We start from the raw sequence: 23,733 nt of genomic DNA, 5'->3' as shown, positions 1-23,733 counted from the left end.
ACCTTTTGAGCCTTATTTATTTTGTTATTTATATTTTATTTTTTTAAATTTCTTTTTGGGAGAGCACAAGTGGGGGAGGGACAGAGACAGGAGGACAAAGGATCTAAAGCAGGTTCTGCACTGACATGCTGACAGCAATGAGTCCGATGTGGGGCTCGAACTCAGGAACTAAGATCATGACCTGAGCCAGAGTCGGATGTTCAGCCAACTGAGCCACCTGGCTGGATGCCCTGAGCCTTTAGTTTTAAGCTTTGTTAGGGTAGGTCTTTAGAAGTCTTTCCTCTGGGAGTAATTTAGCACCATAATAAGGTGTGACCAGTCTGGCCTTTTTGCTGACTGCCCCAGGTGATCAACAGGAATCTCTGCTGTGGCTTTTCAGAACTTTAGTGCCTCTTCCCAGTATGGTAAGCACTAGGAATTGTTCATCTGATGATTCATTCCCTGGTTGTTCTTTGTTCAGTTTCTTTCTTTTTTTTTTTTTTATTTTTTTTTTATTTTTTATTTTTTTTTTCAACGTTTATTTATTTTTGGGACAGAGAGAGACAGAGCATGAACGGGGGAGGGCAGAGAGAGTGTTCAGTTTCTTTCTTACCTAGCTCCCTTTTCTCCAGAAACCACCCACAGCTTCCAGGTCCTCTGTGTCTTTGGCTCTGAACTCTGTCTCCCTGACTCAGTGCTCTGCTCTGGATTCTCCTCCCTGTTCTTTTGTCTGGAAAGTGTTCCACATGGAAAACAAGGGCAACAGTGGGGCTCCCCCCCCATTGTTTCCCTTCCCACAGGGAGCAGAGTCTTTCACTGCCTGTTGTTCAGTGTCTGAAAACTATTGTTTACCTATTTTGTCCAATTTTCTGTTTGTTCATAGAGGAAACATATGTCTGATCCCTGGTACTCCATCTTGTCCCAAAGCAAAGTTTGAGATTTTTTTTGTTATGTACATTTTTAATTTTTAAAAATTGTAAAAAGGGCAAATATAAACAGTAATGGAAAATAATATAGCAAACCCCATATTCCTCCCACATAGCTTTAGCAAATCTTAATATCTGTTTTTTTTCAAATCTCTACTAAGAAATGTTACAATAAAATACAGCTGAAGCCCCAGGTATGTCCTTCGTGATTCTCCCCTCCACAGCCCCCTGAGATAACTTCTATCATGAGTTTAGTGTTTAGCATTCTGTCATATGTTACATGTTTTCTGTTATATCTATACATTTTTTTTTTTTTAGAGAGAGCGTGTGCATGTGAGTGTGCGTAAGGGGGGGTGGGGCAGAAGGAGAGGGAGAGAATCTTAAGCAGGCTCCACATTCAGTGAAGATGTTGCACTGCACTTGTGGGCACTTGATGTCCTGACTGTGATGTCTTGACCTGAGCCAAAGTCAGACGCTTAACCATCTGAGCCACCCAGGCGCACCTGCAATGAACATTCTTAAACATCTGTCTGGTTGTGCACATATGAGAGTTTGATACATTTATGAGAAAAACTTGCAGGTAACAGTGTTTGTACATCTTCAGCTAAGAGGATTTTACTAATTTTTATTTATTTTAAAAAAAAAATTTTTTTTTTTAACGTTTATTTATTTTTGAGACAGAGAGAGACAGAGCATGAACGGGGGAGGGTCAGAGAGAGGGAGACACAGAATCTGAAACAGGCTCCAGGCTCCGAGCCATCAGCACAGAGCCCGACGCGGGGCTCGAACCCACGGACCGCGAGATCATGACCTGAGCCGAAGTCGGCCGCTTAACCAACTGAGCCACCCAGGCGCCCCGAGGATTTTACTAATTTAACGTTCACCAGTATATGAACGGTCCCACTGGTAGATATCTTTATTTGATATTGTGAGGCTTGAATTATTGCCAGTCATATATTTATGAAATTGTATTGATAAATTTGCATCTGATTTTGAGTGAGATTTTTTGTCTTCACATTATTTACTTGGATTTATTGGCCATTTGGATTTTCTTTTGGGAATTGCCTGTTCATATATTTCATTTTCTTTATTTTACTGTATTATCTTTTTCTTAGGGACTTTTCGAGGAATTTTTAAGATTTTCTGGCTATTCATTATCAGTTATTTGTATTATAGATATCTTCTACCATATGTGGTTTGTGTTTTAATTTTTTTGAATGCAGAAGTTAAAATTTTAATGTATTTAATTTATGCTATTTTTTCCCCCTTTAGCATGAGTCTGTCTTTTGGAGATGTGGTAGGATTTGACATGGAATGGCCACCAGTATACACTCCAGGGAAGCAGGGCAGAGTTGCACTGATTCAGTTATGTGTGTCAGAGAGCAAATGTTACTTGTTTCATATTTCTTCTATGGCAGGTTGGTATCTCTTTTCTTTGTTTCGTTTTTTAACTTTTTAAACTTTATATTTTTTAATATAAACTTTGTATTTTTTAAACTTTATATGGTTGATAGTTGTATTATGTCAACTTTATCCCTATAAAATTAAGCTTTTGAATTAGCTGCTGCTTCTTTCATTGCTTCATATTCATTCATTCATTTACTCCTTTATTTCTTTAAATATTTATTTTTATTTTGTTTTTTTAAATTTATTTTTGAGACAGAGACAGAGTGACAGAGGAGGGGCAGAGAGAGAGGGAGACACAGAATCTGAAGCAGGTTCCAGGCTCTCAGCTGTCAGCACAGAGCCCAATGCAGGGCTCAAACTCATGAACTGTGAGATCATGACCTGAGCCGAAGGTGGACGCCTAACTGACTGAGCCACCCAGGCACTCCTGTTTTATTTTCTTAACTAGGTTCCACTCCCAGCATGGAGCTCCAATGTGGAGCCTGATGCAGGGCTTGAACTCATGACCATGACATCATGACCTGAGCTGAAATCAAAAGTTGGAAGCTTAACTGACTGAACCACCCAGGCAGTCACCCCTTTTAATTAATTAATTATTATTATTATTTTCTTATTTATTTTTATTTTATCATTTACTTTTATTTTTATTTTTATTTTTTAACTTGAAATTTATTGAAGTATTCATTTTCCACCTGTCTCATTCATATCCCTATTTTTTTTTTTTTTTAAAGATTTATTTTGAGAGAGAGCACAAGCAGGGGAGGGGCAGAGAGAGAGAGAGAGAGAGGGAAAGAGAGAATCCCAAACAGGCTCTGTGCTATCAGTACATGAGAAACATGAGATCATGATATGAGCCCAGATCAAGAGTCAGACTTGCTTAGCCGACTGAGCAACCCAGACGCCCCTCATATCCCTCTTTTATTTAATGTTTACAACATTCCCGTCAGGCATTGATATTATTCCTGTTTTAAATAATAGAGAACTGAAATTTAGAGAGGCTAAATGATCTGGAATATACTGTTAGTGTTAGCAGAGGAAACATTCAAACTAGTTGTTTTTGTTATTTGTCAGGATTTTGCTTTAGGTAAGAAAGGAAATACTCAAGATGAATGTGCTTCTGAATTTAAGCTTAACATAAATATAAATTTAAATATAAACATAGAGTGTGTAAGAAGTAGGAAAGAAATCAATAATACTTGAAAGGACCTATGGAAATAATAATAAAATGTTACAGTTTTTCCTCAGGGATTAAAAATGTTGCTTGAAAATGAAGCAATTAAAAAAGCAGGTGTAGGAATCCAAGGAGATCAGTGGAAACTTCTAAAGGACTTTGACATCAAATTGAAGAGTTTTGTGGAGCTGACAGATGTTGCTAATGACAAGGTAGGCATAAGGCATGCACTTTTGATGAGCCTGGGTGTTAAGTGTTGATTCACCATATTACACACCTGAAACTAATATTACACTGTATGTTAACTAACTGGAATTTAAATAAAAAATGGGTAGATGTAATACATATATTATTTTCATAAAGAAGATAAATTTGTGTTTCACCGAATGTCCTGTCTATCTGAATGTTAGATATTTTGAAAAAAATAATTTAAGCCATATGTTAGTGTAACACTAAAGAAGTCACAAATGAGTATTCCAAAATGAAAACCTTTGGTTCTAACCTGTTACCTTAGCAAAGTTGCTTTAAGCTGGTTCCACCCCCGCCCCCCCCCCCCCCCGCATTTAGTACTCTTTGACTTTGTTTCATATATTTGCAAATTTAAGTATTGTATTTTAAGTTTTTCTCATTGATCCATTTATACCAATAATTTTTTTTAAGGGAAAACATAATGTAGCTCTTGTGGAATGATGCTTAGTGGAAGTTTGGCCATCAATTCCATCACTCTTATTTCACTTATTTTATTAATGTAGTCATTAGGTTGAATTCTCATGTTTGGCCAAGTATTCATTGGACTAGGTAGAAAGCCTACCAACCTATCTAACTTTTTTCCGTTATAGTCCAAGAATTTTAATACCTACATTAGGGAAACTCCAGAGTTAAATTCATATAATATGGACTGCAAATGAGGTTTTTAATGATGGTAAGTTTATCAAGGACTATCTCTGCTAAATATAATATATATATATATATATATAATATATATACACTATATATAAATATACTATCTATTTTAGTATAACATTTCCAATTTTATTTGTGACTTCGTCAGTTGGTGGTATCTAGGAGTACCTGAAAATGGAAATAATTTTTTGCAGTGTTGATCTTTCATTACTTCTAGCTGAAATGTAAAGAGACCTGGAGCCTCAATGGTTTGGTTAAACACCTCTTTGGCAAACAGCTTCTGAAAGACAGGTCTATCTGCTGTAGCAACTGGAGTAATTTTCCTCTTACTGAAGATCAGAAACTGTATGCAGCCACTGATGCGTATGTATGTACCAAAGTTCTTTAGACTATGATGTATTTTTTAAACTTTATAACAAATCACTGTAGAAAAATTTTGTTGTAACAGTTGCACAAACTCAAATATTTTATTTTATTTTTTAATTTTTTTAACATTTGTTTATTTTTGAGAGAGTGAGACAGAGCACGAGCAGGGGAGGGGCAGAGAGAGAGGGGGGACATAGATTCTGAAGTGGGCTCCCGGCTCTGAGCTGTCAGCACAGAGCCTGATGCGGGGCTCAAACTCACGGACCGCGAGGGGTGCCTGGGTGGCTCAGTCGGTTAAGCGGCCTACTTCCGCTCAGGTCATGATCTCGCAGTCTGTAGGTTCGAGCCCCGCGTTGGGCTCTGTGCTGACAGCTCAGAGCCTGGAGCCTGTTTCAGATTCTTTATCTCCCTCTGTCTCTGACCCTCCCCTGTTCATGCTCTCTCTCTCTCTCTCTCTCTCTGTCTCAAAAATAAATAAATGTTAAAAAAAAAATTTTTTTTTTAAATAAAAAAAAAAACTCACGGACCGCGAGATCATGACCTGAGCTGAAGTCGGACGCTTCAACGACTGAGCCACCCAGGTGGCCGCAACTCAAATATTTTAAATCAGGTTGGCATTAATTGTCATGAAGCCAAAATAATGTCCAGTTTGTATGTAAAAAATGTAATCTCTCTGAAAACATGGAATAGTAATAAGCCCAGGCTGAGTAAACAACAAATGGTATTGATGATGTATTTGATTTATAAGCAGCTTCAGAATAAAAATAGTTTCTATACTGAAACTGGCCTTATTTCTTATATTTATATTTAAAACATGCTAAAAATTTAAGTAAATTGCCTCCAAATTTAGCTTTCCACTGCTGTCAGATGTATTTTCATATTTACATATTTGTACATCATGAAATTTGGACTTATCTTTATAGCATTATTTGTTTTTTGTCTTTGTTTTTTCAAGAAATATATCTTGTGTCACAGTGGATTTCTTATTCCCTAATTTATACGTTTATTTGTAGATGAATATATTGTTGTTTTCCTTTTTGCATCCGTTTTTAGGCATGGAGCCACCATTTTTTTATAAACAAAAAATTCAGTTTTTTTCAGGAGATAGGGTGTAATTTTCCTTTATGTTCTGTTAATAAAGTGGGTTTTTTTGTTCTTTTTTTTTTGTTTTTTGAGAGAGAGTGACTTGAGCCAAAGTCAGATGCTCAACTGGCTGAGCCACCCAGGCATTCCCCTTTATGTTCTGTTAAAAAAAAAAAAAAAATTGTAAAACTTGAGAAATTGTGCAAGTTCTGTAGCATTTTTATTCATGATAATTCAGTGTGAGTTTGTTGTTCCTCTTAACAGTGCCTTGAGGGAGGGCTGTTCATATGTCGACATTCCCAGCTGATTTAGTGAGATATGGGGAAGTGGATATGTGTTGTCAAAGTAGATTTTTCTTACTTGTTTGTGTTTTGTTGGAGTCTACTTATAAGTTATTTGATTTGGATAACTCCTTGTAATATTGAATGCTAAAAAGTAAAAACTTTGAACGTTTATTTTAGGGCATAAGTCACTTGCTTTCTCTGTTCTCGTAATCAGTAAGGTGATTTAATGAAGGCATAGATCTTTGTGTAACATAATAAGTTGAATGCAGCCTTCTGGGTGCTTTGTGAGTCACTACTGTGGATTTTTCTAAAGATGGGACATATAGCTTCATTTTTTAAAAAAATTTTTTTAACGTTTATTCATTTTTTGAGAGACAGAGAAAGAGCACAAGTGGGGATGTGGCAGAGAGAGAGGGAGACAAAGAATCTGAAACAGGCTCTGGGCTCTGAGCAGTCAGCATAGAACCTGACACGGGGCTCAAACTCACGAATCATGAGATCATGACCTGAGCTGAACTCAGACACTTAACTGACTGAGCCGCCCAGGCACCTCATTCATTTTGGTTAGTTTTAGCAAAAATAACTTCTGTGTTTTGTTTTGTTTTTGTTCTTTTTTTTTTTTTTTTTTGTAGGCTGGTCTCATCATTTATCGAAAATTAGAGAATTTAAGTGATGCTGTGCACATGTTTGCTATAAAAAAAGGTATGTGATGATCTAAAAATAAAAGAAAATTTGAATGTGCTCTTTTGTGAGGTTTATCTCCAAAAAGTCAATATTCACACATGTGCAATCTATTTAGTATTGTTACAGTCTCTTGAGTGTCTGAGCCATGCTGATATTAGGGTGTGAGATCTGTCTGGCCAGAGATTAGAGTTTCAGGCATTTACTACTTTGTCACATTGCACTTCATTAGGCTTCTTCAGCTGGGGTTTTGTGGCTTTGATAATATCAGTGATACAGCCAGTTATCTCCCAGGCTGGAGATGATGTACATCCTTGCTATAAATATTTGAAGTGTACCAGTTACTTCATAGTGTCCTGGTTTAAATTTCTAAATTTTCTCTAGGGTAGGATAACCACTGTTTTTCTCCAGAAAGAATGACTACTTTGTTCAACTTCAGTGCTTTTCTTAGCTGTCTTGATAGGTCAGTGATAACAGACTTACATGGATAGTGGAAGAATGTGGGCTTCCACGTCACAAAAGCCAAAGGGGAATCTATGCCATGTGACTTGAGATGTACGTGGTTCCCCATGTTTGAAATGTAGATGATAGCTAAATATCTATCACAAGCATAGAATACTTGTGAGCACTAAGAGGGACAGAATATTCCATGCACCTATATTGATTTGTATAGAGTTGTTATTCCTATTCTTGTAGCTTCTTTGGAGATAGAAAACAGTTGTGTTTAAGATGTTAATTAAAATAGTGATTTTGTTAAATAAGTTTAAAGATATGGCATGATCTCACTTAAAATTATATTGTACCCTTTATACGTGCCATTGAGAAGGGATCCATATCCTCTGTGGTAGACCCTCCTTCTTTACCTATTAAGGTAGAAGTCTCCTTATGCTTGCGTTCTTTCCCTGGAAAGCCACTTCTAATGAATGCTTGCTGACTCTCTATAGCCAAAGGTACTGTGGCTAGAAATTATCTTGATTAACTGAGCACATGATACGTTTTTGAAGCTGATCTGGAGAATAATATAGAATTTATTTAAATCATAACAGACTTAAATGCAACAGAGAGGATTCATGGTTTTTTGAGTTTGTGGTTTGTGGAATTACTTCTAGTTTATGCTTGTAATTTTGTCCCCAATTAAAATGTTTCCAAGAGATGTGTAAGATATTTCTTATTAAGTAACATATAAATTGCCACTAGAAGTCCTGGTATCTGTGTACCTGTCATTGCAATACTGCATTCTTTGACTCTCACTTTTATTCTTTATTGTATTATGTGTGTGTGTGTATTGTGACATCTAAGGTGAAATACTTTGACTAGGATCCTAGTGAATTGTAATGAAGATTACTACTCTTTATTTTTTTCTCCCTCACTGCCTTCCCATTATGAAGCCAGAGTTATGCCAGCCTCATTGTCCTTTAATTTCCTTGGTGTATTTATAGATGATATTTTCAAATGACCACTTTTGGTTGTAAGATGGTATTTTTTTCTTCTTTTTTAAAGAATTACAGTGGATTATAACATGAGAAAACAAAAGGATATTTGCACATTGTTTCTCACTGTTAAAATAGTCATTTATCCCAGGATGGTAGCTAATAAACACTAAATGATATAGCAGGTAAAAATGCACTTATTCATTCATTAAAAATTGTTGACCACTTTATGATGTGGAGTTACAGTAGTGAATAAGACAGTTATGATCTGCTTCCTGACAGGGAGACCTACATTTCTTAGGGGCTATAGAGATGAACAGAAAAAGGCAGTTGCAGTATAGGGAGAGGAGTCTTAGGATGTGGGAAAACAAGGCACTTTGGTTAGCACCTAGGAGAGTCGTCCAATGCATATTGTGGAAGTATTGCAGGGTTTCCTGCAGAGAGTGATGTTTCATGTACACCCTGAAATAGGAACAGGAGTTAGGTAGCTGAAGAGTAGAGGAAAAGTGTCACAGGCACAGGGAATAGCAGGTACAGAAAGAGATCATAGTATCTATAGGCAACTGAAACTAGTTCACTATGGTGAACTGTTGAGTATGACGAGTGAGGGATGAAGAGGAAGCAGACCAAGGGAAGCAGATAGGCCATGTTTACATTAGGAGTTTACATTTCCTCCTAAGAATTAGAGTTTTAAACAGGAGTGACATGAATAACATTAAAAAAAAAAAAGAATAACTTGGGCTGTAGAGTCGAAAATGAATTGTGGGAGGGCAAGGGTCATAGTGGGAAAACTTGTTAGGAGGCTGCAAGAGCAATCCAAGGGATAGGGGGTGGTGGCCTGGTTTGGATGGTTGTATTGAGGATGGAGAGAAGGAGATAGATAAAAATACATTGAATAGAGCAGTAGAATCAGCAGAATTTGGTGTGATGATGAGAGCCATGCATCAAGGATCATTCCTATGTTGTTGGCATGAGCAACAGGGATGAAACCCATTGAAGAGAAGGAGCAAGATTTGGAGCTGAGGAGTCAAACAGCTGATTTTAGATGTCTTAAAGGGAGGACGGCTGTGAGATAGCAGGTGTGGGTGGCCAGGCAGCACTTAGATATCCAGGCTGTATCTCAGAGGATGGTTTTAGTTAGAGAGAAAGAATTGAGAGTTAAAGGGGCCCCTGGGGGTGGCTCAGTCGGTTGAGTGTCCGACTTTGGCCCAGGTCATGATCTCACGGTTCATGAGTTCGAGCCCCACGTCGGGCTCTGTGCTGACAGCTCAGAGCCTGGAACCTGCTCCAGATTCTGTGTCCCCCTCTCTCTCTACCCCACCCCTGCTTGTGCTCTGTCTCTCTCTTTCAAAAATGAAGAAACATAAAAAAAATAAAAGAATTGAGAGTTAGAGATAAAGGACTGGGACTAAGAATTTTGAGGAACTCTTAGTATTTAATGTTTGCATGATGGGGGGTGGACAGCAAAGGAGTTGCCATAGGCAGAGAAGAAAATTAGGAGGTTTGATGTGCAGAAAGCCAAGTGAAGAGCATGTTTTCAGTAGGAGGAGCTATCTCTTAGTACGTTCTGCTGAGAGTTTGAGAAACTGAGGACTTAGAATTAATCACTAGTTTTGGCAACGTGTCAGTTGTTTGTAACCTTTTTACTCCAACAGCTTTGGTGTACTGAGTGACAAAAGAGTATTCCAGGGAGAGAGTGGTTATTTGTGCATTGTGCTACTAAAACAGAAAAGGGTCCCCAGGCTTTGGTAACAAGGAAGTGCTAAACCATAGCATGAGCAGAATGATGTGAATGGAAATCATATGAACATGATAGAGGACTTATTAGAGCTAAGAAACATGAGAAAGCATGTGTAAACAACTTTTTTTTAGATTGGTTTGGAAAGGGGATATTCATTCATATCACATATTTGATGGGTGTTTATCATGGGTCAGGTATAGTTTTGGTTGGTGGGAAAATGCATTGAACACAGGAGACAAGCGCTTCACTTCATTTCACAGAAATGAGGGAATGAGCCATGTGAATATCTGAGGGAAGAATGTAGCAGTCTTCGGAGGAAGAGCTGAGTGTCTGAGGGTGATTGCTTGCCTTATTTAAGGAGCAACAAGTATATGTTGTCGTTAAGCATCTGAGTTTGGCTCAGGTCCTGATCTCACAGTTTGTGAGTTCAAGTTCCACATCCCGTGAGCTCGAGCCCTGCTTCGGGTGAGCTTGTGCCCCGCTTCAGGTGAATGTGAGCCCTGCTTTGGGTAAAACACTAGCCCTGGGTGAGGCCCGCTTCTCTCTCTCTCTCTGCCCCTCATGAGATTCTCCCCCTCTCTCTTTTTGTCTCTCTGCTCTTCACTTACTTGCACCCTCTCTCTCTCTCAAAAAAAAAAAAAAAAAAAAAAGGACCAATGAGGATAACTGAAGCAAAATGCGTAAGGGTGAGAGTGGTAGAAAGTGAGGCTAGAAAAGTAGCTTGGGCCAGATCATTTAGGTCCTAATAGGTGATGAATGCATATTTTATTAAGATAAATACAAAGTGGAATGATGGGAAACCCAAGAGGATTTGGGACAGGAGAATGATATGCTTAAATTTTAATTTAAAAGGATTTTTTTTTTCTTTCTTTCTTTCTTTTTTTTGGCTGCTGTAAGAGGGCAAGTGATTAGGTAGGGAAGTCTATTAGGCTACTATAATAGTCCCAGCAAGAGATGACAATTAATTGTTTGGGTTAGGCTGGTAGCAGTAGAGATGGTGGGAAGTGGAAGGTTGTGTATATGTTTTGAAGGTATGTATCGTGAAGGATTTGCCGATGAATTCTCTGTAAGGGGTGAATTGTAGAGACTGAGGACAATTAAGATATTTTGGTTGGATCAGCTGAGTGAATGGAAGGATCAGTTATGATAGGAAGGTCATAGGAAGAATGAGCTTGGGTGAGAAAAATCCAGGTTACAGTTTTGGATATGCTACATTTTAGATGCTTATTGATACCCAGGAATATTGTACTTGGAAGTGTGACTCGAGTTCAGGGGGAAGGGTGAGGTTGGGGATGTGACTTTGGGAATCATCAAGGTACAGATGGTAGTTAAAGCAGTACAACGAGGAGCGCCTGGGTGGCTCAGTCAGTTAAGCCTTTGACTTCAGCTCAGGTCATGATCTCACAGTCTGTGAGTTCGAGCTCCGTGTCAGGCTCTGTGCTGACAACTTGGAGCCTGCTTCGGATTCTGTGTCTCCCCCTCTCTCTGCCCCTCCCCTGCTCATGCTCTGTCTGTCTCAAAAATAAATAAAAACATTAAAAAATAAATAAAGCAGTGAAACAAGATGAGATGAAATAGAGAGTGAATAGAGAGAAAGCCCAAGTATTGATGTCAGGGGCACGCCCACATTTAGAGATGAGGAAGAGGAGGAGAGTGCAGCCAAGAGGACCTGAGAAGGGGCAGCAGTGAAGGACAGAGGGAAACAGGTGTAGTGTTTGGAAGGCAAGTGAGGAATATGTTTATAAGGAAGAAGAAGTTATCAGCTGTTTTAAATACCTCTGAGTATTTGGGGGAGATGTGGAACTAGACCCAACAATTAGATTTGACAGTGTGGAGACCGTGGGTAACCTTTCCCAAAGCAGCTGTGCTGCATGGGTGGGGGTGAAGGCTTGGTTGGAGACAGATTAAGAGAAAATGGGAGTAGAAGGTTTGAGACAGTGCATATGGACAACACTTTCATGGAATTTTGCTGTAAATGAGAGAAAATGCAGACTCATTAGCAGATTGGGGGTGGGCAGATGAGATAGTTTTCTTTTTGTATTTTCTTAGCGTAGTGAGAGGTGAAGTTGTTCCCCGAATGAAAGGAGGGGCAAGCAGGTGTTGGAGGCTTGGAGAGAAAGAAAGAGGTATGAAATGGTCATCTTGATAGTGGGAGAGTGGGAAATGTAGAATAATTAACAGTCATTACTTCAGTGGAGATCTGTGTTAAGAATTTAAAGCAAGCTGAGTCATCATGGCTGGGTTTTATTTTCATTTATATTAAACTCTTTGAGTATAGGCATCTAGTAGGTAAAAAAAGCTGGTTTTAATTAGGGTACGAGCTTTCCTACATAAGTACCATGGAGGGAGGAAGGAGCAAAAGAGGGGAGAGTCCAAACAGGGGAGTGATTACTAGAAAATGGGTAAGAAAGGAAAAAAAGACATGGTGGGGAGTGGATGTGGGAAGGATAGGTGTGTAAGGAAATTTTCATTCTGAAAGTGTGAAAGAACAGTTATATTGAGGAAGGCATTTTAGAAAGAAAGCCAGCATGCTGGTGTTTGGAGGATGGAATGCTTACAATTAAAGTTTGGAAGTAGTGACTTTATTGGCAATTATAAGGTCAAATGACTATAGGAATAGGTGGCTGAGGTCAGCTGAGGAAAAGATTGTTGGAAACGGAAGGATCAAAGCACTGAGAAGGCCACCCTTTTTAGGCGGAACATCTGTGAGTGGTAATCACTAGGAATGACCACAGGAGTAGTAGTAAAGGGAAAGACAGTGAGCCAGGCAGTAAAACCTTCAGTGAATGAAAGGTTGTGATTTTGAGGTTACAAGGTGCAGCAAGCACGACTAGCAGATGGTGTAATCCCATGTCACATGCATCAGAGGAGCTGGACTTTTGAAGGACAAGAGAAGACGGTGAGGAAGTGTAAGAAATTCTAAGCAGGGGAAGGGCTTGGAAAGGAGGGCAGGTGTGGTGTGGATGGGGAACGATGCACCAGGCAGAATGAAGCTGAGGGTTTGGAAGATGATTGCTGATTGGAAAGGCTTGTATTTTATTTTGGTCCTAATAACTAGGGAAGTGAGGAATGGCTGTTGGCTAAGGTTATGTTTACCAAACTATTTTTCGTAAGTAACAGCCCAAGTGATGTTATGCTGATTTCCGATCTTGAAGTAATGTAGATGGGTTCAGATTCTCATTTCCACCGTCTTCTGATTAGGTTGATAACCACTGGTTGTAATATGTATGAATACAGATCATTTGAAATTTATTTAAAAATTAAGTAGTAAAAGTTTGAAAGGGACGTAAAGTGACTAAGGTGATGTGGAGATAGGATAAAGAAGTTCTTTTGTTGGAACTCACTTACAGAAAGAAAAGGAAAATGTGAGCCCTGCTTTGTGGTTTGAAAAGTGATGTTGATTGTTTTTTTCCAGAGGAAGAAATGCTATCTAGTGATGTGAAGAAACAACTGATTTCAGTATCTGAGGATATGATGGATCTGGCTAAGCGTCTTCCTGACACTTTGAAAAAATTGGAAGATCCACAGAGGTTAAATATTACCTGTTTTTACCAATTGTGTTTGTTCTTACTGTACATTCCTATTTATAAAGAATTACTTTTCATTAAGGTAGATTCATAGCAATTTGCTTGATTCATAGAAATATACATGGACTGATGTGTAAATTTGAGAAATACCTTTCCAGTTGTTACACTGCAGATCAAAAGCTTAAGGCTTTTCTGTCTGCTCTGTAGGATGTTTTATGAAACAAAGTAAAATAAAATTCAGAAGTTCACAGGAAAATATTTTAGATTCAATGTTGTCTTTTTCTTTTGTTTATGGGCATCTCTCATTTAATTATATTTACAGTTTGGTCACCTAAAATGTATAAATAAAAACACTTTTTATATTTAGTAGCTTCATTTTTCTGGTTTTTTTAATCTGATTATTAAATAGGAATTCTACCTAATCAGGACACTGTTAGAACAAGAGGCATTCAGATTTTAAATGAAATTTTATAGCTAAAGCCCTAGATAATTTGAGATATTTGGATTAATAGAGGTTGGATTACTGGTGCCTTGTAGCTGACTCTTTCAGGGACTAGGCCTTGCAGGAGCCTTAATTGCTGAATGACTTCCTCTAAAATCAGGAATACTCTTGAACATGGAATGATTACAATGTAGTAATATAATATTGAGGCAAAAATACTTTCTAGGAATGTCAGCAGTTTGTTGAAATAGAATTCTGATTTTGACAAAATGCAATGTTCATGTATTTTTGGGGGATAAGATTTGTGATATATGTTGACTGTGATATTTCAAAATATGATACAGAGAATCAGATCTTTTTCAAAGTCCTTTTTCCCCCTAGTTTGTTTTAGTGGTTTTTATGTAACAGAGACTGACTGTCAAATGGGGACAGGTACCAGTAGAGCCATTTCATATTCAATTTTACATTTTTCCCTCCATGAAAGAAAAATAATCACTGTTTACATGGTATTTACATGTATTCCAGATTTTTGTTCCAGCAGTTAGACTGTCTATTAAATGTAGATTATGTCTCATTAATGCTTTGCTTTGTAATAACAAAGCTATATAAGTGTTGTTAAAACTTGAGAATAGGAAATACTGGATTCATCTTTAGTAAAGAAAGATCTTGTCAAGTTTCAGTGTCAAACAAGGACTAGTTAAATTTCTTATTTCAGATTCTTTGTGAGAAGTCTGCATAATACCTAACTTACCAAATTACACATTAGAACCAAGGGGGAGCAAAAAAGTCCTCTGAATGCCAAAATACATGCCCTAAGCATGAATTCAAACTCACTGAAGTACATAGTGGATGAAACCCATTCAGAACCTATTTGCTTTTTGTTTATAGATACAGTTTGATAAGCTTGGATATCCAGTTAAAGTGAAAACCAGGCATGGATAAGGAAGGGTGTGCACATGACCACACCTGGAAGTTAAAGGTGGCAATCTGTGAAAGAGTGGAAAAAACTATAAAAATTAGAAGTGAGAACTGTAAAGGTAGAGTCAATTGAGGTCTGTTAGAGAAGGGGACAGTTTTATGCTTCAGTGAACCTGGAAGGTATTGGATTGTACAATACTTCTTAGCTGTTGATTTAAATTCATTGTACATCTCTTGTATTGCTGTCCTGTCCTTGGCATTCTTTTGGGTGCTGATGCTTTCTGTAGGCTACTAATATGCATAATAACAATTCCAAGAGAGAAGGAAAAGTATATTATGCCTTACTGAAGAAGATAGCCTTTGATATTTATTAGAGTAAATAGTTACCTCACATGAGGCATGTCATCCTCTGATGTTAGCACGGAATAAATAAGCTCTTACAGTCTTGTCAATCTGTATGTCACTGTTGCTGTATTTATATGTTACAACATTACCATGCATTTAACAATTTAATGACGTCACATATCTGTTTCTCCTAAACTATTTATGTGTGGTTCTTATATTTGAATACCTAAGTATAATGCTAACTGTTCTCCATAAGATTTGAACAATTTTAGAATGTTAGAATTAGTGAGTTTTTAGGTTTTGAATTTAATTTCGATTTTGTTTGTATTGATGTAGATTTGTCAACTTAAGCTTGAGCCCAACTTTGGTGCTATTTTTAGCATGGGAAAAAATCATGAAACAACTCAGCATTTTTGATAGTTTATTCCCATAAATGATCAAATTTTTATTCGAATCATCAATATAAAACTTTAAAAGTCCTGTCAGATTTTATTATTAATTTCAATACAGAAGAATTAGAAGAGCTAAACAAAATTGTTAACTAAATAGTAAAAATGTCTCTTTACTTATCATATTCTCTTTTCTCCCTCTAACTTCCACTTTTATGAAGTAACTAAAAATTGTTTTAATAAACCCTATTACCAACAGACAAGATAGTGTGTCTCATTTTACACGCTAGGGGATCCTGGGTGACTTAGTTGGTTAAGCGTCCAACTTTGGCTCTGGTCATAATCTCACGGTTCGTGAGTTTGAGCCTTGTGTCAGGCTCTATGCTGACAGCTCAGAGCCTGGAGCCTACTTCGGATTTTGTGTTTCCCTCTCCTTCTCTCTGCCCCTCCTCTGCTCACACTTGCTTTCTCTCTCTCTCTCTCTCTCTGTCTCTCTCTCTCTCTCTCTCAAAACTAAACATTAAAAAAAAATTTACACTCTAGCTGTGGTTTCCCTTTGCAGGTTTGGTTATAAATAGATGTTTAAAGTCACTTAGTTAAAATGCTATTATTAGCAACTATAATTAACGAGTTAAGAAATTCTTATCATGGGGCACCTGGATGGTTCAGTTGGTTAAGTGTCCAACTCTTGGTTTCAGCTCAGGTCATGATCTCCTGGTTCATGAGTTCAAGCCCCCATCAGGTCCATGCTGGTGGTGTGGAGTCTGCTTGGGATTCTCTCTCTCTCCTTCTCTCTGTCTCTCCCCTGCTCATGCTCTCTCTCAAAATAAATAAACTTAAAAAAAATTCATATCATATTTATTCACATACAGCCTCTCCATATTTTCTTATTTGTCCACTGATGGGAAGTTTTTTTCTTATTCCAAAGAATATATTCTAGTTTTGTGATTATTGACTATGCTAAACAGCATCATTTTTGAATTATAACATAAACACTCTTATGTGTTACAGTTGGGACTAGTAATTGATCAGCAAATTGAAAAAGTTAGTTAAAATGTAGGATCATAAAAATTTTCTTTTAATTTAACATATTAGTATATATTTGTTTCTCAGTCTTTTTATATTTATCATGGCTTTTTCATTAAATATAGGACTGCTCTTTGGAGTTTCTTTTTTAACTCATGCCCGTTGTGTATCATTTGCAATTTCTAGTTTTAGTTTCTTTAAAATTAGGAGTGAAAACTTAAGACACTTGAAACAATCTGAATGCAGAGTCCTAGGAGTTTTTAAGATTTTTCCTCCAAACTTTTTTGGTTGTTTTGACTATAGTTAATCAGAACTTTTTTTATAAAAAAGAAAATTTGCTGAGTCTTTCAGCATGTTCAACTTAAAACAAATTTTTTTTTGGTGGTCATGTATCATCGATTTGACTTACATTTAAATTAATTGCCACAAAAAGTGTAACTGGCATAAATAATTAGTTTGGGACTAAACGCTACTGACACTAGTAAGCCTATAAGTCAACAAGCATATTAGCATATATGCTTAGTACGTGTACAAGTTAAATACAGAAGTGTCTTACAGTACTAGAGAGTAACCCACAGCCATAAGCATATAGTAGTTATTAGGGAATGAAGAATAATTTTAATCCAATTTGTCTTTTAAGTGAAGGTCAGGCTAGAAAGCTTGTACTTACTAAAAAGCATTATGACTTGTGTTCATAGTTATTGCAGTTAAAGTTGAATTACCCTTTCTTAATTTTTTTTAGGATTTCTACACTATTAAATGATATTTCAGAAAATCTGTATTCATGGAGGAAGACGATATTTGGTTCAACTGAGACTGAACTGAGGCCCAGTGCTAATTTTCACTTATCACCATTGGAAAATCCAACTGCTGATGGAGTACAACAGAAACAAATTAGAGAACATGAAAGTTTTACTAAAGTTAAAGATGAGACGTGGGACACAACACTTGATATAATTAAACATGATGAGGAAAATGTACTTGGAAATGAAGTAAAACAAAGAGAAGATGAGCTTGAAGATGTATTAGAAGAAGACCATAAGTTGAGAGAGAACACAGAAAGAATTTGTTTGCACTCATTAGATATTACAGAATATGAACTACAGATTTTGGAGCAGCAGGCTCAGGAAAAAGTTCTTAGTGATGTTACTTGCAAATCTCCTGAGGTACTAAAAAAAAAAAGAGAAAACAATTTTCATTCACTACTAGGGGTTTGCTGATGTTTTTCTGTAAAAGGGCAGATAGTGAACATTTTAGGCTTTGCAGACCACACGGTTCCTGTTATAACTGTTCAGTTCTGCCAATTTAATGTGAGAGCAACTATAGACAAATGTAAACAAATGAGCTTGTTTGCATTCAAGTAAAACTTTACTAACAAAAACAAAAAGTGGGCTGAATTTGACACGTGAGCTCTAGTTTGCTGCTTTGACTGAGTCTAATAAGCAGCAACTTACGGTCTTACAATGAAAAGATTTTAAAGTGTCAGTACACATTCATTGTACTTTGCTATTTTAACATTTCTCCTGATTTTTATATAATAGATAACTCTGGGTTTCTTTCTTTTTTCTTTTTTCTTTTTTTTTGTGGATTTCCTATATACCTACTAGTGTTTACTCTTCCAGATTTGCTTTGGAAGTAGTTTTATTTCCTCATACAGATTTTCTTTACTTGCTGTTGTAAGAGGGTTTCTAACAAACTGATATTTTTGCCTGACACTACCCTTTCCTGGCATCCAGAGAGTCTTGACCTGTTTTTTTCTTAATTGTTGTTAAACTTCTATATTCTCTGTCAATTTCATGTTTAGATTTCTTATTATGTTCTGATTTTATTAGTTTAATTTGAGGTAATGTTTTTCTCCTGGCTGAGTTAAGGATATTTTTTGAAATAATGAGGTTGTATTAGAAAAATCTTTGTGTTTCTTTTATTGTAAAGACAAACCATAAAAAGAGACATCATATAGCGTATACTTTTGTCTCATTTGTTTTTCCTTAGTTTAGAAAATTACCTATGATGTCCATATTTGGCAGAATTTTATGCATTTTATTTTGCAATAATGAAGTTTTATGTTTTTAAAATTAAATTTGAAAGTCATATAATAAGGTTATTTCCCTTTTCAGTTTTCTAGTGGCAATCAAAATCTTAGTATTTGAGAAATTCTCTGTTTGGTAACTATATTAGTAATCACTTCTACCTACATATTAATGCGTTTTATTTTGGGTGGCTCAGTCGGTTAAGCGTCCGACTTCAGCTCAGGTCACGATCTCGCAGTCTGTGAGTTCGAGCCCCATGTCAGGCTCTGGGCTGATGGCTCAGAGCCTGGAGCCTACTTCTGATTCTGTGTCTCCCTCTCTCTCTCTGCCCCTCCCCCGTTCATGCTCTGTCTCTCTCTGTCGCAAAAATAAAAAATAAACGTTAAAAAAAAGAAAATTTAAAATGATTTTCAAGGGACATCTGGGTGGCTCAGTTGGTTAAGTGTCCAACTCTTGATTTCAGCACAGGTTGTGATCTCATGGTTGTGAGATCAAACCTCGCGTGAGACTCTGCACTGGGCATGGAGACTGCTTAAGATTCTCTGTCTTCCTCTCCCTCTGTCCCTGCCTTTTTCATGTGCATGCACGTGCTTGCTGTCTCTCTCAAAAAATAAAAATAAAAAAAAAATTTAAAAAGTAAAAAAAGATTTTCAAGCTATTTTCACCCCAACCACTTGTAAAACATATTTCCCTTTTAGGAAATATCTTTTGCTAATGACTACATCAACCTTTTACCTTTTGGAAATTTCATATTAGGTATACATTTTAAGATGATAGGTTTCATAAAATGATATAGAATGATCAAAATTTAATGATCTCACTGCCATCTTTTACCCCAATTATTGCCATTCTTATTGTGTAATAACCATTAGCAATTTTTTTCTTTATTCATTAAAGACCCTATTTAAAAGTGTAAAATAATAGTAAAAGAATTTTTTTCTCTTTCTATAAAACTTACTTTAAAATCCTTTTTGAAGGCTTAATTTTTGCAGGTTAACTATGGCTAGACTTCCTTTTCCTACTTTCAGTTTAAAGATTGGACTTTTTTTGGGTCCTTCTGCATTTTTTTTGTGCAGGTTCCCATGCTGTTGGACCCTTGCTTCCTGGGGATTGCCAAATTGTAAAGTTTCCTCATATCCGAACCTTTGCAATATCTGAATAAATAACATATCTGATACAGTTTTTCAAATATGTGTAGGTACTGTTTGTAAAAGTGATTAATCTAAAGGTATTATTACAGTCATAGCAGCTTTTTTGTGAGCTCCTAAAATCAGTAGATATAAAAGAACACCTGTTGTTCCTGGAAGGGAATGGGAATGGGAATGGGAATGGGAATGGAATGGAATGGAATGGAATGGAATGGAATGGAATGGAATGGAATGGAATGGAATGGAATGGAATGGAATTTTTCAACATTGTAAGGAGGTTCTTGTACTCAAGTCGGGAAACACAGTTTGATATTGTTTAACCATTGTCGAACTTGTCACTTTGTACTCACTTTTAGCTTGTGGGGGGTTTTATTTCAAGTCAGTCTGTCTTGTCTATCTTTCCAGTTACATTTCCTTCATTCTCCTTTTCTTTGGTTCTTTGTTTCTTTGCATCTATTTATTCCTCCCTCTTTCTCTTCTTCCTTACCACCCTCTCTCCCTTTCTATCTCTGTGTCATATAAACATATAAATATGTATTATAAATTTATCTACTGGAGAAGAGAAAGTTGTCTAAAGATATCTAATGCATAGTAACTTTATTTTGTAGAAAACAGGGTATTGATCAATTACATTGGAAAATTAATGTTTGAAATACTATTTTTTTAAAGGATTTATTTTCCAAGGATAATGAAGAGGATGTATCTTATGTAATTGAAAGTGATGAAGATTTAGAACTAGAGATGATTAAGGTATGTTTGAAATTATGGAAATTTGCTTCCAGTTCCTTAAAAAGGGAATTTAATTAAGTAAAATATTACCTAATTCTAAATGTCCTCCCACAGTGTGATTACTGTCAATTACATAATCATTAGATTTTGTTTTTGTTTTTTTTTTTTAATTTTTTTTTTAACATTTATTTATTTATTATTGAGAGACAGAGAGACAGCGTGAGCGGGGAAGGGGCAGAGAGAGAGGGAGACACAGAATCGGAGGCAGGTTCCAGGCTCTGAGCTGTCAGCACAGAGCCTGATGTGGGGCTCGAACTCACAGATCACAAGATCATGACCTGAGCTGAAGTCAGACACTTAACCGACTGAGCCACCCAGGTGCCCCTAGATTTTGTTTTCCATTTCATATTTCTTTACATCTTTATAATATTTTAGTAGTACGCTAATTTTTACATATTAGAAAACATATTTCTCCCAGGTCACTTCTTTTAAATCTTTTCCTGGAAAATGGGTAGCAATTTTGCCCTCTGCTATTGAAATAGGTTTCTTTTTCTTCCCATCTATGTGTATCCCCTTTGATTTGGAAGCTCTGTTGTTATACATTCAGTATTGTTCTTCACTTGCTTTGAAAAAGTCTTATTTACTATGGATATAGTTATTATATATAATTTTGTAATGTTTTAAGTTGTTTCATCTACCCCTATCTTATTATCACAGTTGAAAATACTATTTTATAAGTCTATTTTCCTTCATTTCACCCAACCTCCAGTTTCTTTGTCAGGTATGAACTGGGGATGGACAATAAGAAAGCAAAGCTTAAATTTATCCAAATTAATTGAAAATGAAGAAAAACACAGAAGTTCATCATAATGTGTACCTTTTATTCCTCATCTTTAGGTTGATGTGATTTTTTTTCTTTCTAATGAAATGAGTTTAGGGTCCTGATTCTTTAGTTTTGAGCCAGATTAGTGGGTAGTGACTGGGAATGTGGATTCTGAATTAATTAATTAATTAATTATTTTTGGATTCTGAATTTAGATGTGGGTTCGAATCCCAGCTTCTCCATTTATTTGCTGTGTGACTTTGGGCAAGTTTCTTAGTCTTTTTGGTACTCAGTTAACAGCTGTAACTATTATTTAAGGTGTCATTTGTGAAGAGCTTAGTACAGAGCCTGACATTTCTTAAGTGTTTAATAAATATTAGCTAATAGCAATAATAGAATGTAAATACTAAATCGTACTCCTTTATTGATTAACCATTTCTCTGCGGAATGCTGTTCAAGTAGTGCATTTGGAGGACACTTGCAGACTTCCACAATCTTACATTGTATATTGAACCTCTTAGAAGGCAATCTGGATGCACATATGAGAGAACTTTATTTTCAGAATGCTTTTCTAAGCATATTTGTTGACTTGAATGAAGAATCGGGAACAGAATCACTCTTTCTTTTCCAGGCCTGAAATGAATACACTTTTAAAAAAGCTATTAAACGGGGTGCCTGGGTGGCTCAGTCGGTTAAGCGGCCAACTTCGGCTCAGGTCATGATCTCGCGGTCTGTGAGTTCGAGCCCCACGTCGGGCTCTGTGCTGACAGCTCAGAGCCTGGAGCATGTTTCGGATTCTTTGTCTCCCTCTCTCTGACCCTCCCCTGTTCATGCTCTGTCTCTCTCTGTCTCAAAAATAAATAAACGTTAAAAAAAAAAATTAAAAAAAAAAAGCTATTAAAGTCAAATATATTAAGTGGACGGTTTAATAAAAAGAGAAAATGAGAACTGTGGTTTAACAATTCTTCCTGTCACTTCTCAGTAAAAAACAAACAAACAAACAAAAAAACAACAAAAAAAACCCATATAGATGAAACAATTTTGAAATATCCTAACATTCTTTAAATAGATAATCTTCATTTAGGGGAGAAAATCCAATATTGTCAAGCCAAAATAAAGAGTAGCTTTATTTCACATTTGTAATATTCCTTTCCTAAAATTATTACAATATTTTATTGTTGTTTTCACAATTCACATAAACACATTCACATAATTCACAAAAAATACATTTATTATTTGTTTATTGTTTAAATGTTATGCTGACACATGATATGGAGAAACTCATAAAATAATACTCAAACCTGCATTTACCTCTTGGCAATTGAAAACATTGAAGTATGATAAAGGAAAAAAAGTTTAAAGTTTTTTTTAAACTTCGTTTATTTATTTTGAGAGAGAGAGAGGGAGAGAGAATCCCAAGTATGAAGCCTGGGATCCCACAAACCATGAGATCATGACCAGGGCCGAAATCAAGAGTTGTTTGCTTAACCAACTGAGCCACCCAGGCGCCCCAAGAAGAAAAGTTAAAAAAAAAAATTTTTTTTTTAATGTTTATTTATTTTTGAGACAGAGACAGAGCATGAATGGGGGAGGGTCAGAGAGAGGGAGACACAGGATCTGAAGCGGGCTCCAGGCTCTGAGCTGTCAGCACAGAGCCCGGCGTGGGGCTTAAACTCCTGGACCATGAGATCATGACCTGAGCCAGAGTTGGACGCTTAATGGACTGAGCCACCAGGCGCCCCCAAGAAGAAAAGTTTTAAATTCAAATTTTATTCAAATTTTGGTAACTTTCCCCATAGGCAGTTCATTATATGCTATTAATGAACCCTGTTTATGCTGGAAGTATTCCATCTTTGGCCTTGTGCCTTACAAACCACTCTTGAGTACGTATTTAAACCAGAGCACACATGTTCTTTTGTGAGAGTGGTTGCACATCTGTTAGCTTTGAACAAAATTGTAGGTTCTGTTAATAATACTCCTTTTGTGTTTGGTGAAAAAGATACGACACTGTCAATGGTTTTGCTTCTAAGGTTTCTTTTAAACTTCCAGTCTTTAGAAAATCTAAATAGTGGCACGGCAGATTCAATTCATTCAAAAGGCATAAAAATGGACAGAAATCTGGATGTTCCTTTTGAAGATGATGAAGATGAGTTTGAAACTATTAAAGAAGAAGGAGATGATGAAGGTATGTGCTGTAATATGTTTGCAGTGACTCACCTCTGGTATCTACTGCTGACTTTAATTTAGGGTCCAGTTTTTTTTTTATATATATATATATATATTTTTTTAACGTTTATTTATTTTTGGGACAGAGAGAGACAGAGCATGAACGGGGGAGGGGCAGAGAGAGAGGGAGACACAGAATCGGAAACAGGCTCCAGGCTC

The 23,733-nt window shown here is 36.6% G+C and overlaps 1 protein-coding gene across 3 annotated transcripts in view; it reads left to right on the top strand.

Moving 5' to 3' along the window:
* The window catches only part of WRN (WRN RecQ like helicase), a 152,762-nt gene that overhangs the window by 42,549 nt on the left and 86,480 nt on the right, over nucleotides 1-23,733 (top strand). For 2 of the 3 annotated variants that reach the window (XM_047091340.1, XM_047091339.1), the window contains exons 4-11: nucleotides 2,178-2,323; nucleotides 3,547-3,695; nucleotides 4,604-4,753; nucleotides 6,752-6,821; nucleotides 13,387-13,501; nucleotides 17,361-17,784; nucleotides 20,466-20,546; nucleotides 23,398-23,533. In XM_047091340.1, coding sequence (XP_046947296.1) covers nucleotides 2,178-2,323; nucleotides 3,547-3,695; nucleotides 4,604-4,753; nucleotides 6,752-6,821; nucleotides 13,387-13,501; nucleotides 17,361-17,784; nucleotides 20,466-20,546; nucleotides 23,398-23,533 — 1,271 coding nt within the window. Of the gene's footprint in view, nucleotides 1-2,177; nucleotides 2,324-3,546; nucleotides 3,696-4,603; nucleotides 4,754-6,751; nucleotides 6,822-13,386; nucleotides 13,502-17,360; nucleotides 17,785-20,465; nucleotides 20,547-23,397; nucleotides 23,534-23,733 lie in introns of those variants that run through there. The other variant, XM_047091341.1, reaches the window with a different exon arrangement.

This window comes from Lynx rufus, unplaced genomic scaffold (genome assembly GCF_022079265.1).
Source record: "Lynx rufus isolate CCGP_SWC_20201006 ecotype Redwood Valley unplaced genomic scaffold, mLynRuf1.p SCAF_3, whole genome shotgun sequence".
NCBI classification, from domain to species: Eukaryota; Metazoa; Chordata; class Mammalia; order Carnivora; family Felidae; genus Lynx; species Lynx rufus.
Note: the sequence above shows the minus strand (reverse complement) of the source record. Positions and strands in the feature narration are given on the sequence as shown.